This window comes from Oncorhynchus mykiss, chromosome 7 (genome assembly GCF_013265735.2).
Source record: "Oncorhynchus mykiss isolate Arlee chromosome 7, USDA_OmykA_1.1, whole genome shotgun sequence".
Classification (NCBI taxonomy): Eukaryota; Metazoa; Chordata; class Actinopteri; order Salmoniformes; family Salmonidae; genus Oncorhynchus; species Oncorhynchus mykiss.
In genome coordinates, this window is record NC_048571.1 from 56,492,624 (window position 1) to 56,509,795 (window position 17,172).

At 45.2% G+C, this 17,172-nt stretch overlaps 1 protein-coding gene across 5 annotated transcripts in view; it reads right to left on the reverse strand.

The window, feature by feature from the left end:
• The window catches only part of tfeb (transcription factor EB), a 110,639-nt gene that overhangs the window by 10,251 nt on the left and 83,216 nt on the right, over positions 1-17,172 (reverse strand). For all 5 annotated transcript variants that reach the window (XM_036983571.1, XM_036983572.1, XM_036983569.1 and 2 more), the window contains 3 exons: positions 14,222-14,311; positions 7,616-7,733; positions 7,071-7,121 (listed from right to left, as the gene is read on the reverse strand). In XM_036983571.1, the coding sequence (XP_036839466.1) occupies positions 7,071-7,121; positions 7,616-7,733; positions 14,222-14,311 (259 nt within the window). The remainder of the gene's footprint in view (positions 1-7,070; positions 7,122-7,615; positions 7,734-14,221; positions 14,312-17,172) is intronic.

The window sequence follows — 17,172 nt, forward strand, 5'->3', positions numbered from 1 at the left end:
TTCTCCTACATGCCCAGAGGAAAACTACAAACAATGCATGCAGGGCAGAATTCAACAACTCTCTATACGATTTGTATTTCATATACCTTTGACTATTGGATGTTCTTATAGGCACTATAGTATTGCCAGTGTAACAGTATAGCTTCCGTCCCTCTCCTCGCCCCTACCTGGGCTCGAACCAGGAACACATCGACAACAGCCACCCTCGAAGCAGCGTTACCCATCGCTCCGCGGCCCTTGCAGAGCAAGGGGAACAACCACTCCAAGTCTCAGAGCGAGTGACGTTTGAAACGCTATTAGCACGCACCCCGCTAACTAGCTAGCCATTTCACATCGATTACACCAGCCTACTCTCGGGAGTTGATAGGCTTGAAGTCATAAACAGCTCAATGCTTGAAGCACAGCGACGAGCTGCTGGCAAAATGAACGAAAGTTTGAATGAATGTTTACAAGCCTGCTGGTGCCTACCACCACTCAGTCAGACTGCTCTATCAAATCATAGACTTAATTATAACATAACACACAGAAATACGAGCCTTGGGTCATTATTATGGTCAAATCCGGAAACTATCATCTCGAAAACAAGACGTTTATTATTACAGTGAAATACGGAACCGTTCCGTATTTTATCTAATGGGTGGCATCCATAAATCTAAATATTCCTGTTACATTGCAAAACCTTCAATGTTATGTCATAATTACGTAAAAGTCTGGCAGATTAGGCGACCCAAACTGTTGCATATACACTGAGACTGCGTGCAATGAACGCAAGAGAAGTGACACAATTTCACCTAGTTAATATTGCCTGCTAACCTGGATTATTTGTGTGCAAAATATGCAGGTTTAAAAATACACTGCTCAAAAAAATAAAGGGAACACTAAAATAACACATCCTAGATCTGAATGAATGAAATATTCTTATTAAATACTTTTTTCTTTACATAGTTGAATGTGCTGACAACAAAATCACACAAAAATTATCAATGGAAATCAAATTTATCAACCCATGGAGGTCTGGATTTGGAGTCACACTCCAAAGTGGAAAACCACACTACAGGCTGATCCAACTTTGATGTAATGTCCTTAAAACAACATTTCAGTAAAGTGCATCTTTGTGGAGATTTCAATGCAAGAACAGGTTTTGAGCCTGACTACACTGATGAGGGAGGTAACCATCACATATTTGGACACCCCTCCTTGTACAGTAACCCTATTATAAATAATAGAAACAGTCCTGACCAAATACTGAACAAAAATGGGACGGAGTTAGTACATCTCTGTCGAGCCTTAGGCCTGTACATGCTTAATGCTAGAATCAGATGGGACTCTTTAGGTCAGTTTACTTACTGCTCAGCTCTTGGGACAAGTGTAGTCGATTATGCCATCACTGACATTGACCCCTCCTCCATTAGTGCATTCACTGTCAGACCACGGACACCATTGTCAGATCAACGTGTTTCTGAAGAAATTAACCGGCAATATTCATTTAAAAAAACAGCCTAATAAACTCTACAACATAAACCAACTGTACAGATGGGGTCAAAACAGCCCAATAAACTCTACAACATAAACCAACTGTACAGATGGGGTCAAAACAGCCCAATAAACTCTACAACATAAACCAACTGTACACGTGGGGTCAAAACAGCCCAATAAACTCTACAACATAAACCAACTGTACAGGTGGGGTCAAAACAGCCCAATAACCTCTACAACATAAACCAACTGTACAGATGGGGTCAAAACAGCCCAATAAACTCTACAACATAACCCAACTGTACAGATGGGGTCAAAACAGCCCAATAAACTCTACAACATAAACCAACTGTACACGTGGGGTCAAAACAGCCCAATAACCTCTACAACATAAACCAACTGTACAGGTGGGGTCAAAACAGCCCAATAAACTCTACAACATAAACCAACCGTACAGATGGGGTCAAAACAGTGCAGAGAGATTCATTGAAACATTGAACTCAAATGAAATGATGAACTCTATACAGGTCCTCAATACCAAAACAATAAAGGTGTCAATTCAGCTACTCGAAACATCATCTGCATATTTCAAAAAGCAGCATCAAAAGAAAATTTGAGAAAACCAAAGAAATGCAACATCAGAAACAAACAAAAAAAAGTTTCTGAAAATGGTTTGATAACGAATGTAGAACAATTAGAAAACACCTAAAACAAATGTCAAATGAAAAACATAAGCAGCAAAACAACCCAGAGCTACGCTATGAATACTCTGAAACAGCATAAACATACACTGAAAGAAATTGAATTATACCAACAAGACACTTGATGCAATTGAAAACGCAATTGACCAAAATCAGTTCTGTGACATGTGTAACAATTTAAGCACGACAAAGCCACAATAATTAGCCATACAAGATGTAGGAAAACTTGTTTGGATGTTTGGAAAACTTATTTTGATAATCTATACAAAAACATCCCACAAAAAGATACAACAGAACTAATTAGAAATTAAAGAAATTGAAGTCACAAAAAACAACTAAAATCCATTAGATTACCCAATAATCCAACAGGAACTAAATGAAAAGCTCAAATCTATAAAATCAAAGAAGGCTTGTGGTCTAGACAACATCAGAAATGAAATGCTGAAAAACAGCACACCTGAATTGCAAAATGCTGTGCTTAAATAGTTCAACATGGTTTTAACTTCTGGCTACTTCCCTGATGTCTGGAACCAGGGGCTCATCTCCCCTAACCACAAAAGTGGAGACAAATCAGACCCCAATAATTACAGGGGAATTTGCGTAAACAGTAACTTGAGAAAGGGTTTCTGTAGCATTTAGAATTCAAGAATTCAAACTTTTCTTCAAGAAAACCACTGTAATAAGTAAATGTCAAATTGGCTTTCTCCCTAACCATCACACTACTGACCATATATACACCTTACACACACTAATTAATAAACACCATCTCACTACTGACCCTATATACACCTTACATACACTAATTAATAAACACCATCACACTACTGACCCTATATACACCTTACATACACTAATTAATAAACACCATCACACTACTGACCCTATATACACCTTACATACACTAATTAATAAACACCATCTCACTACTGACCCTATATACACCTTACACACACTAATTAATTAACACCATCACACTACTGACCCTATATACACCTTACACACACTAATTAATTAACACCATCACACTACTGACCCTATATACACCTTACACACACTAATTAATAAACACCATCACACTACTGACCAAACCCAAGAGCTGAGCCCAGAAACGAGCCCTCTCAGTCAGCTGGTGTTGGACCTCACCAACCAAGCTGACACCAGCACTGCTTCAAAAGAAAGAATTCCAATAAACAAAATCAAAGGACATATATACAACATTGGAAAAACGAAAAAAATAAATCCCAAAGCCGACTAAACTGCTATCTGACCCTAAACAGAGAATATGAATTGGCTGATTATCTCTACTCTGTCAGAGATACGAAGCAGAGACAGATCCTTACCATGTACAGGCTGAGTGACCACCAATTGGCAATAGAAACCGGCAGACATAAAAAAACATGGCTACACTAGGAGGAGCGTGTATGTGGTCACTGTGCGACAGAGGAGGTAGAGACAGAGATGTAAAGACATGGCTACCCAAAGAGGAGCGTGTATGTGGTCACTGTGCGACAGGGGAGGTAGAAACAGAGATGCACTTTCTCCGTTACTGTGAGAAATATTCCTCACCAAGAGATTCATTATTCACAGATATTACTACATTTATTACAAATGTTAACTTATTAAACCCAGAGGAAAAACTAAACATACTCATGGGAGAAGGAGCCACGGCTCCTCTTCCAGCCAAATATGTATTTGCCTGCCATAGCCTGAGGGACACTGAATAAAATCTGCATAGTAACTTACTTATTATTAGTATTATACTATTATCTCTATTATTATTATTATTATTGAGAGCAAGACCGACCGTGTGAGAGAGAGCGACACACCGTGAGAGAGAGAGCGACACACCGTGAGAGAGAGAGCGACACACCGTGAGAGAGAGAGCGACACACCGTGGGAGAGAGAGCGACAAACCGTGGGAGGGAGAGAGCGACACACCGTGGGAGGGAGAGAGAGACACACCGTGGGAGGGAGAGCGAGACACACCGTGGGAGGGAGAGAGAGACACACCGTGGGAAGGAGAGAGACACACCGTGGGAGGGAGAGCGACACACCGTGAGGGAGAGCGAGAGACACCGTGAGAGCGAGAGACACCGTGAGAGGGAGAGCGAGAGACACCGTGAGAGGGAGAGCGAGAGACACCGTGAAAGAGAGAGCGAGAGACACCGTGAGAGAGAGAGCGAGAGACACCGTGAGAGAGAGAGCGAGAGACACCGTGAGAGAGAGAGCGAGAGACACCGTGAGAGAGAGAGCGAGAGACACCGTGAGAGAGAGAGAGCGAGAGACACCGTGAGAGAGAGAGAGCGAGAGACACCGTGAGAGAGAGAGCGAGAGAGACCGTGAGAGAGAGAGCGAGAGACACCGTGAGAGAGAGAGCGAGAGACACCGAGAGAGAGCGAGAGACACCGAGAGAGAGCGAGAGACACCGTGAGAGAGAGAGACACCGTGAGAGAGCGAGAGACACTGTGAGAGAGAGAGAGACCGTGAGCAAGAGAGAGACCGTGAGCGAGAGAGAGACCGTGAGCGAGAGAGAGACCGTGAGCGAGAGAGACACCGTGAGCGAGAGACACCGTGAGCGAGAGACACCGTGAGCGAGAGACACCGTGAGCGAGAGACACCGTGAGCGAGAGACACCGTGAGCGAGAGACACCGTGAGCGAGAGACACCGTGAGCGAGAGACACCGTGAGCGAGAGACACCGTGAGCGAGAGACACCGTGAGCGAGAGACACCGTGTGAGAGAGAGAGCGCGAGAGACACCGTGAGAGAGAGAGAGAGCGAGAGACACCGTGAGAGAGAGAGAGCGAGAGACACCGTGAGAGAGAGAGAGCGAGAGCGAGAGACACCGTGAGAGAGAGAGAGCGAGAGACACCGTGAGAGAGAGAGCGAGAGACACCGTGAGAGAGAGCGAGAGACACCGTGAGAGAGAGCGAGAGAGACACCGTGAGAGAGAGCGCGAGAGACACCGTGAGAGAGAGAACGAGAGAGACACCATGAGAGAGAGAACGAGAGAGAACGAGAGACAGAGCGAGAGAGAACGAGAGACAGAGCGAGAGAGAACGAGAGACAGAGCGAGAGAGCGAGAGAGAGACGCCGCGAGAGAGCGAGAGACGCCGAGAGAGCGAGAGACGCCGAGAGAGAGCGAGAGACGCCGAGAGAGAGAGAGCGAGAGAGAGATGCCGAGAGAGAGCGAGAGAGAGACGCCGCGAGAGAGAGCCAGAGACACACACCGCGAGAGAGAGCGAGACACACACCGCGAGAGAGAGCCAGAGACACACCGCGAGAGAGAGCCAGAGACACACCGCGAGAGAGAGCCAGAGACACACCGCGAGAGAGAGCCAGAGACACACCGCGAGAGAGAGCCAGAGACACACCGCGAGAGAGAGCCAGAGACACACCGCGAGAGAGAGCCAGAGACACACCGCGAGAGAGAGCCAGAGACACACCGCGAGAGAGAGCCAGACACACACCGCGAGAGAGAGCCAGAGACACACCGCGAGAGAGAGCCAGAGACACACCGCGAGAGAGAGCCAGAGACACACCGCGAGAGAGAGCCAGAGACACACCGCGAGTGAGAGCCAGAGACACACCGCGAGTGAGAGCCAGAGACACACCGCGAGTGAGAGCCAGAGACACACCGCGAGAGAGAGCCAGAGACACACCGCGAGTGAGAGCCAGAGACACACCGCGAGTGAGAGCCAGAGACACACACCGCGAGAGAGAGCCAGAGACACACCGCGAGAGAGAGCCAGAGACACACCGCGAGAGAGAGCCAGAGACACACCGCGAGAGAGAGCCAGAGACACACCGCGAGTGAGAGCCAGAGACACACACCGCGAGAGAGAGCCAGAGACACACACCGCGAGAGAGAGCGAGACACACACCGCGAGAGAGAGCGAGAGAGAGACACACACCGCGAGAGAGAGCGAGAGAGAGACACACACCGCGAGAGAGAGCCAGAGACACACCGCGAGAGAGAGCCAGAGATACACACCGCGAGAGAGAGCCAGAGACACACACCGCGAGAGAGAGCAAGACACACACCGCGAGAGAGAACCAGAGACACACCGCGAGAGAGCCAGAGACACACCGCGAGAGAGAGCCAGAGACACACCGCCAGAGAGAGCCAGAGACACACCGCGAGAGAGAGCCAGAGACACACCGCGAGAGAGAGCCAGAGACACACCGCGAGAGAGAGCCAGAGACACACCGCGAGAGAGAGCCAGAGACACACACCGCGAGAGAGAGCCCGAGACACACCGCGGTGTGAGAGAGCGAGACACACCGCGGTGTGAGAGAGCGAGACACACACCGCGAGAGAGAGCGAGACACACACCGCGAGAGAGAGCGAGACACACCGCGAGAGAGAGCGAGACACACCGCGAGAGAGAGCGAGACACACACCGCGAGAGAGAGCGAGACACACACCGCGAGAGAGAGCGAGACACACACCGCGAGAGAGAGCGAGACACACACCGCGAGAGAGAGCGAGACACACACCGCGAGAGAGAGCGAGACACACACCGCGAGAGAGAGCGAGAGAGACCGAGAAAGAAAGGGAGAGTCCAAGAAAGCGAGAGAGAGACTGAGAAAGAGAGAGACCGAGAAAGTGTCACAGGCAATTAGACTTTAGTGCCAGAGCAGCAGACAGCTGTGGGTTAACCATCTACCTGTGGGTTGAGCTGTGTCAGCTGAATAAACCACTGTGTGTGTGTTTTTAGACAGACAGACAGAGAGTGGCAGGGACAGACAGAGTGGCAGGTGTACTTTAAGCAGTGCGAGGTAGTAAAAATGATGGATGTTGAAAAAGTGCACACTCATTCCTATTGTGTTTTTGCGAGGGAGGGTGAAAGTGAGAGAGAAAGAGAGCACACAAAAGAGGGGGATAAACTCACTCAGGTTGTGGTTGTCTTTCTTCTGTCTCTCTTTGGCCATTGCACGGGTTTCTGCATTGATAAAAACAACAAGCAATGAACTAACACTGTCCACAAAGTGTGTATAGTGAGTGTATATAGTTTGGGGTCATAGAGAGTTTGAATGTTATGTTAGAGGCTCACTTTAACCAAATTCATTGAGATTTAGTTTATGCATGGATACAGTATTTCCCCCTAATCATTAGTTAATTAGCTTAATTTACGAATTGAATTCAAACTCAGCACAAATGGCATTAAATCGTCCCCTCATTCTAGAGAAAAATATACCCCTGGTAGCCATGTATTTGGAACTATCTAATCCTTCTAGCTTTGGTATGCTGGTTTCCATTCATTACTTAGCATCTGATTCAGACCTGGGAAACTAGGTGGGGAAAGCATTTGGCCTGCAGGTCTGTCTCTGATTGGTTACTATGTTTCTGAAAGCTGTAAATGTCTGAGAGCTGGCTGCTTGTTTGCTGTGTCTAAGCTCGTCTCTGATTGGTTGCCGTGGCTTTGATTGGTCCTACCCGTCAGCTCTCGTTTGATGGCCAGGTTGGCAGGGCAGGAATTGCTTGTCATGGCGATAGATTGACCGGTCATCCCAGGGCCCGTGTACACGTCCAGGTGACTGCTGGACAGAGGGAGCTGGGGAGGACACACAAATCAGTATGAGCACCACAACCTACATTTCACTCTATAATCTCAATAAGAGAATTTAGGGTGACTCTCTTTGTGAGATTGGAATCCAGGAGAAATAAGAGTATCAATACATTTGTCCTAGAAAATATTGTAGGGTTAAGCAGGGGTTATATGAATTACTAGTCAATTAATCATCAAGTTTAATGTAGGATGGGTTCAAACAATGAACCAAGCACATCCTTTAGAAGGAGAAACGATAGATACAGTATACTATCCTAACCAGACACCCTATTTTCAAGTCAGTTAGGACCCCACTTTAAGCCGTTGTGGTTGGGTGATCGCCTGACACACAACAACATTCAGGAAACCATGCATGAACAAAACCTAGGAACATCTTAAAAACAAGGCTGGAAACCTCAAGGGTCGAGGACAAACTCCTTTTTCCATCAAATTCACTGAGATCACCCTCAATTACCTTAGAGAGAGCGAGTAGACATCGCGAGCGAGAGAGCGGACAGAGCGAGCGAGAGCGAGTAGATATCGCAAGCAAGAGAGCAGACAGAGCGAGCGAGAGAGCAGACAGAGCGAGAGCGAGTAGACAGAGCGAGAGAGAGAAGACAGAGAGAGAGAGAGAAGACAGAGAGAGAGAGAGAAGACAGAGAGAGCGAGCGAGAGAGAGTAGAGTAGACAGAGCGAGCGCAGACAGAGCGAGCGCAGACAGAGCGAGAGCGTAGACAGAGCAGTAGACAGAGCGAGAGAGTAGACAGAGCGCGAGCGAGAGAGAGTATAATAGACAAACAGGCAGTCGGTGTCTCATGAGAGTTTTATGGCATCATATTGTGGGTAACCCTGGTTAACCCTCTGAGCCAGATCAAACTCTATAAACACACAGTGTGTTACATGTGTAGTGACTGGCTGTAAAGAGAAGATAGCAGAAGATCTCAGGCCAATATCACACCTGGAAAATACTGCCTCTAAACCTGCCTCTGCTCTGACATTCACACAATCATCCCTTATCTCTGTAAGGCTTGATTCAATTCAAGGGCTTTATTGGCATGGGAAATATGTTTACATTGCCAAAGCAAGTGAAATAGATAAACAAAAGTTAACAATAAAAATGAATAGTAAATATTACTCACAAAAGTTCCAAAAGAATAAAGACATTTCAAATGTCATATTATGTCTATATACAGTGTTGTAATGAAATGCAAATGGTTAAAGTACAAAACGGAAAATAAAACAATCAAAGTATAAACGTATTTACAATGGTGTTTGTTCTTCACTGGTTGCCCTTTTCTTGTGGCAACAGGTCACACATCTTGCTGCTGTGATGGTACACTGTGGTATTTCACCTAATTCTTTGTGGATCTGTGTAATCTGAGGGAAATATGTATCTCTAATATGGTCATACATTGGACAGGAGGTTAGGAAGTGCAGCTCAGTTTCCACCTTATTTTGTGGGCAGTGAGCACATAGCCTGTCATCTCTTGAGAGCCATGTCTGCCTTCGGCGGCCTTTCTCAATAGCAAGGCTATGCTCACTGAGTCTGTACATAGTCAAAGCTTTCCTTAAGTTTGGGTCAGTCACAGTGGTCAGGTATTCTGCCACTGTGTACTCTCTGTTAAGGGCAAAATAGCATTCTAGTTTGCTCTGTTTTTTTGTTAATTCTTTCCAATGTGTCAAGTAATTATCTTTTTGTTTTCTCGTGATTTGGTTGGGTCCAATTGTGTTGCTGTCCTGGGGATCTGTAGGGTGTGTTTGTGTTTGTGAACAGAGCCCCAGGACCAGCTTGCTTAGAGGGCTCTTCTCCGGGTTCATTTCTCTGTAGGTGATGGCTTTATGGAAGGTTTGGGAGTAGCTTCCTTTTAGGTTGTTGTAGAATTGAACAGCTCTTTTGATTTTGAAAAGCAGGTATTGGCCTAATTCATCTCTGCATGCCTTATTTGGTGTTTTATGTTGTACAGGGAGGATATTTTTGCAGAATTCTGCATGCAGAGTCTCAATTTGGTGTTTGTCCCATTTAGTGAATTGTTGGTTGGTGAGTGGACTCCAGACCTCACAACCGTAAAGGGCAATGGGTTCTATAACTGATTAAAGTATTTTTAGCCAGATGATGCTGCAGACTGTTTTAGTGCCCTCGCTCGTTGATATATATGTTGAAGAGGGTGGGGCTTAAGCTGTATCCCTGTCTCACCCCTCCCCCCGGCCCTGTGGAAAGAAATTTGTTTTTTGCTAATTTTATCCACACACTTGTTTGTGTACATGGATTTTATAAATTCATATATATTTTCCCCCCCAACACCAATTTCCAATTTGTATAGCAGACCCTCATGCCAAATTGAGTCAAAAGCTTTTTTGAAATCAACAAAGCATGACAAGAGTGCCTTTGTTTTGGTTTGTTTGCTTGTCAATTAGGGTGTGAAGGGTGAATATGTGGTCTGTCGTACATTATTAATTCCTAGCCAGATGTTCCTGTTTTGACTAATTTAATAGAGTGGGTTAGATCTGCTCTATACCAAATTAGCATACCCCCCGAGTCGCTTCCCTGTTTCACACCTGTCAGTTTCTACCAGCTCTCTGTGACCTAGAGGGCAACCAGTGGGTCCGTCTCATTTATACCATGTTTCTTGTAGGATGACAATGTCTGTATTTCCAATTGCTTTGATGAAGTCTGGGTTCCTGCTCTTTAGGACAAAGGCAGATGACCTCAGACCTTGTACATTCCATGATGAGATCGTAAAAGCTTTGTGTTCCATAGTGTCTGGTGTTTTTGTGTGGTTTAGGCCTGGACCATCACAGTAGGTGTGAGCAGAGCATGTTGAGCATCTGACACATACCTCTTAGGTTGTAGGATGGGGCTTGGGTGGGTGTAATAGTGAGGGTCGGGCCTGATGCTCTGCTCACAGCCTAGCATGCAGTATGTCCTCTTGTCATGTTGAGGTCATTGCCGCAGTGAGCGGGGGCATGGGGTGGGCAGAAGGGGCATAGGTCTGATATGGGGGAGCCTATACAGGGTGTGTCCAGGGTTTGCTTGGGGTGGTCTTAGCTAGTTGGGGTGTGGCTGGTGATGCTGTGGTCTGGGCGTAGGTCCTCTTGGTGCAGGTCTAGGAGGGGTCTCGCTGGGCGGGGTATCCGTTGCTCTTGTGTGAGGTGCTTGGGCTACGGTTGAGGGTGACGTCCTTCAGGGTCCTGGCAAAAGTTGGGATTGCTGCCTTGTAGAGGTGGACCTGGTCGTAAAGACTGTTCAGGTCCAGGGTGGAGTGGTGGGCCAGGTAGACAATAGGTTGAGGCACAGTCTGGCAAAATGCTTGCATTCACCCGCTGTCTGGTTCAGGTCAGTCTTTTTGTGGATTCTCTGACCCCATCTGTAACCCAGCACCTGTGTGGAAGACTAGCGGTGTCCTCTGTATATAAGTTGTGTAGACGTTGTTTAACTTCTGAAGCAGTCCCTATGGCTACTACTAGTCAACTTCCCTCATGAGGAATTGGTGATGAAACGTGCTGGTTTACAATAATAGAAAAACTTGAGGATGTGGTTAAATGTCTATTCTACAATACTAATGAGGCTTGACAGATAAGAGAGCCAGATACCTTATCATTGAGACAACTGAAGTGCAGCCAGGTCTCTCTCACATAGTAAAACTACAGGCTGTGGACCGAGACCTCAGATCCCATCATCAGTAGGGTCTTCCTCTCCTTTGTCAAACCAGGGACATGCTGTTCAGTTAGGTGAAACCATCTCCTCACCTTGTCCCTTCCTCCCCCTCTCTCACACAGAATGCTTTAGTCTCAAACCACTGACTCCTGCTGTCCCCCGTCGCCCACACCCACACACAGAGCGCGAGAAACTACCCATTTTATAACAAACTCTCTCTCACACACACAATCAGACCCAGGTCAGTCATGCTTAGTATTCTCTCTCTGCGGCATTCCCAAGATCTCCTTAAACTCCCAGATGCTACTGAGTTTACCGCGATAATCCTGGTCACAGATTAGCAGATGAGTTTCATTCATTAGGGGGAAAACTCTGTGTTTAAGAAAAGCTAACGAGGCAAGCACCTCCAAAAACAGAGAGGAGATGTGTAAGGTAACTAACATTAGTCCTGAGGGATCTCATTATACACATCTCAGACAGAGCGAGACCAAGAGAAAGAGAACAGCAGAACTATTTAGAGGCCTGTATATTAAATCAGACTACACCAAACTAAAAATACAAGCACACCTGGGGCAACATTGTAGCAACCACCATCAATAGTCCCTCCATAGAGCTGCATTCATGCACGGAGCCACTATCACACACACACTATACCACTGTCCCTGTGTGCAAATCAGAGTTCCATATGGCTCAATCAATAGTAAAATAACAATCTAATCAATGACTATGAGATCGTGTATCATCACACACACTGAGTAATCAAGGGCCAATCAACTGAAGCATGAGCACCAAGAGATAAACCCAGAGAATGCCATTCTATTCCACTCAGAGACATTGTGCACACACACACACACACATACACACAGGCTGAGGGAGCTGGGCCAAAGAAGGGAAACAGAGGAGAGGCCAGCAGCGACCTTCATGCTGGACAATTAACATCCTATTGTGTCTTATCTCTTATGGCCGAACGTGTCCCTCATTGGAAGTGTGCCCACAGTGGAAGGGCTCAGCTCAACCGCTACCATTTCAAAGAGCTGCTCCCTCTCAGCCTCCATCACCAGCCCCAGGCGGCCGAGAGCTAGGCTCATCCCCTAATCAGAGACCTGAGGCTGGGAGTTAGAGCTGACCCCCCCTGCCCCGGCTCCAGCCCTCACCAACCCAGAGGGGGGTGCAGGGGGGCATAACTCTCCTAACTAGCCTGCCTCAATACTGACCAAGATGGGCGGACAAAACACACAAACCTTATATTCCTCAGCCACACATAGATCACACACACACACAGTAAAACTCAGACTTCTTACCAGTTGGATCTGTTCCCCGTCTATCATCTCCACAATGGCATACGTCTTATTCATCTCCTTCATCCTTCCTTCTGTGGGTCTGTGCGCTCTCACTCTCTTACGCTGTCTCTCACTCTCTTACGCTGTCTCTCACTCTCTTACGCTGTCTCTCACTCTCTTACGCTGTCTCTCACTCTCTTACACACACTCTCTCTTACACACTTACTTGCTCACTCACTCCAGCCCTCAGAGACTAACCTCCGTCTCACCAAATCCTTCTCTCTTCTACCCTCTCCACACCGCTTAAGTGAACTTTCCCCTAACTGGACTTTCAGCCTGTTTTTCCCTCTCACAAATGACCCTCATCCCCTGTTCCCCTCCTCTCCTGTGCCTCTCCCTCCTCCTCCTCCCTTTCTGAATGCCTTGTAAACAAGTTGAACTCTAACTGGCGGTGGTTTAATTGTTAATTCGGAGCCATTCCTTTAAACACAGAGCTCTGTGCTTCTGCTCTAAGATGGACACTCTTGGACCACTGCATTTTTTTACGACTACGAATGCCTATCTTGGTCTCTGAAACCACAGCACTTCACGTCAATAATTTAAATCAATTAAAAACTTAGATTCCTTTAAGCCAACTGAAGGTTTCCCCTGGGGTGGGACGGCAGCAGCAGCAGACAGCTGATTGAAGCCACTATAGATCAGCAGTTATTCATTAAACACTGAGGAACAAACAGCCACAGGCCAAATGCCCCCCAGTCAACATCAAATATCAGCCATTTTGAAGTTTCATGCAACAGCAGCAACAACAATAACAGTAGCAAAACAGCAACAGTAGTTTTAAGATGGGACACAAACACACGGAGGAGCCTGTTGCTAAAGAAGGAGGGATTATGATAAACGGAACAAGGAGTCTTTCTCCTCTCCTCTCAGAGCCACAGCCTCAGTCCTGATGAGTCGGCATAATCACCCCATTGACTCACACAGGGAGGGGCAGAAGTGGACCAAAAAAAGACAAGAGGGGGTAAGACAGGGGTTAGAGGTAGATAAGGATAGAGGGAAGAGAAGGGGGACACAGACTCAGATATTTCACATTAAAATGTATGTCAAACAAAAATCAACGACTGCAACGTTAAACAAACCATACAACTCTGTTGAAGAAACGCACAAGGAGTACTTAACAATATTCACTTCATTTGACAAAAACACTAACATGAAGAATGTTTGTGCCGTCATTGTGCTACCAAACTTTGCATAGGCACTGTACTTCATGTCAATGTATTTTTGTAAAATCTTCAGTAGAAATTGTTAAATGTAGTCATAGTGCATAGAGTTGTATGGTTTTGGTTTGACATACATTTTAAAGTTAAAGATCTGAGTGTCAGTGTCACTCCGTGACCGTGGAATTGCCCTAAAATATAAGTCTTATCTCAACACCCATTAACCTACCTATTCTTTTCCGTGAGCATTTCAACCAGTTCAAGTGTTCAACCCTTCACAATCCCACCCAGGTGAAAATGGCGTTCTATAGGTACGTAGTGACTGTATGGTTTAATACTTACAGTGTTGGACGTCTGAAGAGGGTCAATATACTGCTGGATGTCATCATAGCTCGACTGCATGCTGATGATGTCATCGATGACCTCATCCATCTGTGCCAACAAAGAGGGATTTAAAAAATATATACTTCTACATTAATATACATTTAGATCAGTGATACCAGAGAATATATTCAGACAGACTAAGGCAGCCATGTTGTGCATAGAGAGACAATCAACTTTATTATCACATAAGAGGCGTTTCTTACAGATACTGTAGATACTGTATACATGGGTGGTGGATAAAGTGAGTTTCCTATATAATATGGAATACATTAACACTGAAGTGTGAAACAGCTCTCTGAAAAATGTGTTAGAAGAGACAGGAATAGGAAGTGAGAGGATCAACTCGGCTGAAAATCTGATTCCGTCCAGCAGGTGGCGGTTTTTTATTGTTTCACCCACCATGCAAAGAGTTTTTGTATGGGGGTCAATGAGAGAATGTCGAATTTGGTCAACAAAGAAATTAATGGATTATTTGCTACGTGAGGTTCATTCAGACATTTTTTTCTAATAGTTTTGTAATGCTTAAGTTGTTACGAGCGTACTGATACAAGTAGGATGTGTCATCCCGGCAACTTTGAGAAAAAACACGTAATATTGGAGTTGTCTGGAGATGGCTATGCATATTCATGGCATGAGGCAAGTAGCATACCATCTCTCTCCATTGAATACAGGCAACCGCCATCTCGAGACAACTCCAATATGAAGTGCTTTTTCTCAAAGTTGCCGTCAACAACCCTCATTGAATATTCAAAAAAGGATTACAATAATGAGATGTATCCACCAACTCAAAGAAAGGATAGGAGGAAGCTAGACAGCCCCCCGTGCCACTTTGTGGACCACAACTCCCATTGTTTAGGGCGGAGAGACCTGTATCTTGTCAGTATATCCATAATCTTTGGTTAAAATGAATTATGACGACGGTCACACTTCATTTGGATAGTCCCGACTTTCCATCTGTAGATGCTCTTCAGATGGTCATACTATCAACAAACTATCTGTGGATAAGCAACTACTTGCTTATCCAAGGTTAGGTTAAGAATAAGGGTTAGGGTTAAGTTTAGGGTTAGGATAAGGTTAGGGTTAGTAGATAGTCCATCTGAAGATGCACTACAGACTATCCAAATAAAGTGGTAATATGATGACTGGAACAAAACACTTATCATTAACTTTTTATTGAACTTTCATTGAACACAATAAGCTTATCCTTCAACCTACAATATTACACCTTGGTTGGACTGCAACATACAGTATGTAATGGACTATGTTTCTCTCTAACAGGATGTGAAATAGGTAACGTAGAGATGCGGTCTTAAGGGCAGATATTCAGGAGGCGGCAGAAGGTTCTGTTGCAAAGGTGTCCATGTTTATTTTTAGTGTCCAACACTGATAGCCGGTGATGAATATTTACAAGATAGACAATAGACTTAAATAATAAAAAAATAAAAAATAAAAAATAAACTGCACTAAGCCTAAAACAGGCTTACGCTGGAGCTTCCATAGCTATTACAGGTTGGGGGTAACCAGGCTCAAGCAGCCTCCCCACTGTCACCAAACCCAAACTACCCAGAAATACCAAAACAGGCACTTCTATCCTCTAAGCCCCTCCCTGAGACATATCCATGTCCAATGACAAGTAATCACATAACTGGTACACAAATGAAACTGGCTTACTCATAATGACCCCATTACATACATCCTGTCTAAAACAGATGTGACCACATTCATGTACACCCTGTTAAACAGTAATTCTTACATGAATGGAACCGGCGAATGACGGCAACCCAGTAACATATAGTGGTGCACAAAGGAGTGCACGCTCCTGCCACAGACAGGACACAAGGAGCTCCGACACAATGTGGGAAGTATGAACAAAGGAATGCATTAACAGAATGAAACAGAGTCTCTAACTCGTGAGTGTTACGATGATTCTGTGCACAGAAACATCGTTTCATTCTGGAAGGTTAGAGGTAGAGGAAGGTTGTCTCTTGAAGTTGTGGGATGCACTTCTGAACTCTGCAGTTGGTGGTCTGCTCAGGTCTGTAGAAGATGCTGGTGAAGTTAAACTGCATGCATTTGTGTGTACCACAGTCTGTGGGGTTCAAAGGGCCTTGCAGTGTCTGCTATCCCCTGTCATTTGTTAAACTCTAATTACTTTACCAAGGCCATAATGGAGCATTTAAAGTGCAATGACAATCAGAGCAAGTTAGTCTCAGTTAGCTAACACAGCGACCTTTGGGTGACACCTTTATAGAGCTGGCCATGAGTCTGTGGATGCCACCGAGATCAATAGCCAGTCTTCATACACATGCACTATCACACAAAAAGCAGAGATTTTAGAGGTGACATTGGCTCAGACCCAGCTCCCTCATAACAAGGTGCAATAAAGTTATGATGTCTCCATAAACTGAAGAACATAACGTAATCTCTAAACCATATCTATATACAGGCTGGTAATCAAAGTTGTATCGGAGATATTGCAGGGTTATATATGTCAAATCCCACACATTTCTAGGATTTATGGACCAAGGGAATGTGTACGTGCTTTATGACATGTCTTGTTGACATCAGGTCAAAGGTCCTCAGAAACACAGCGAATTACAGTACAACACTTTCTCAGATTATCACAGCTGAGACAGGTTTTTCTGTTAGTCTAGACATGACCTTTAGTACAAGAGCGTTTTCAAACACGCGTTTGTGTTGAGTGTGCAAGAGTATATCCGCGATGTAATTGTGTGCAAGTCTTTGTGTGTAAAATCAAACTTTATTTGCCACATGCGCCGAATACAACAAGTGTAGACTTTACCGTGAAATGCTTACTTACAAGCCCTTAACCAACAGTGCAGTTCAAGAAGAAGAAAATATTTACCAAGTAGACTAAAATAAAAAGTAACACAATAAGAATTGTGTTT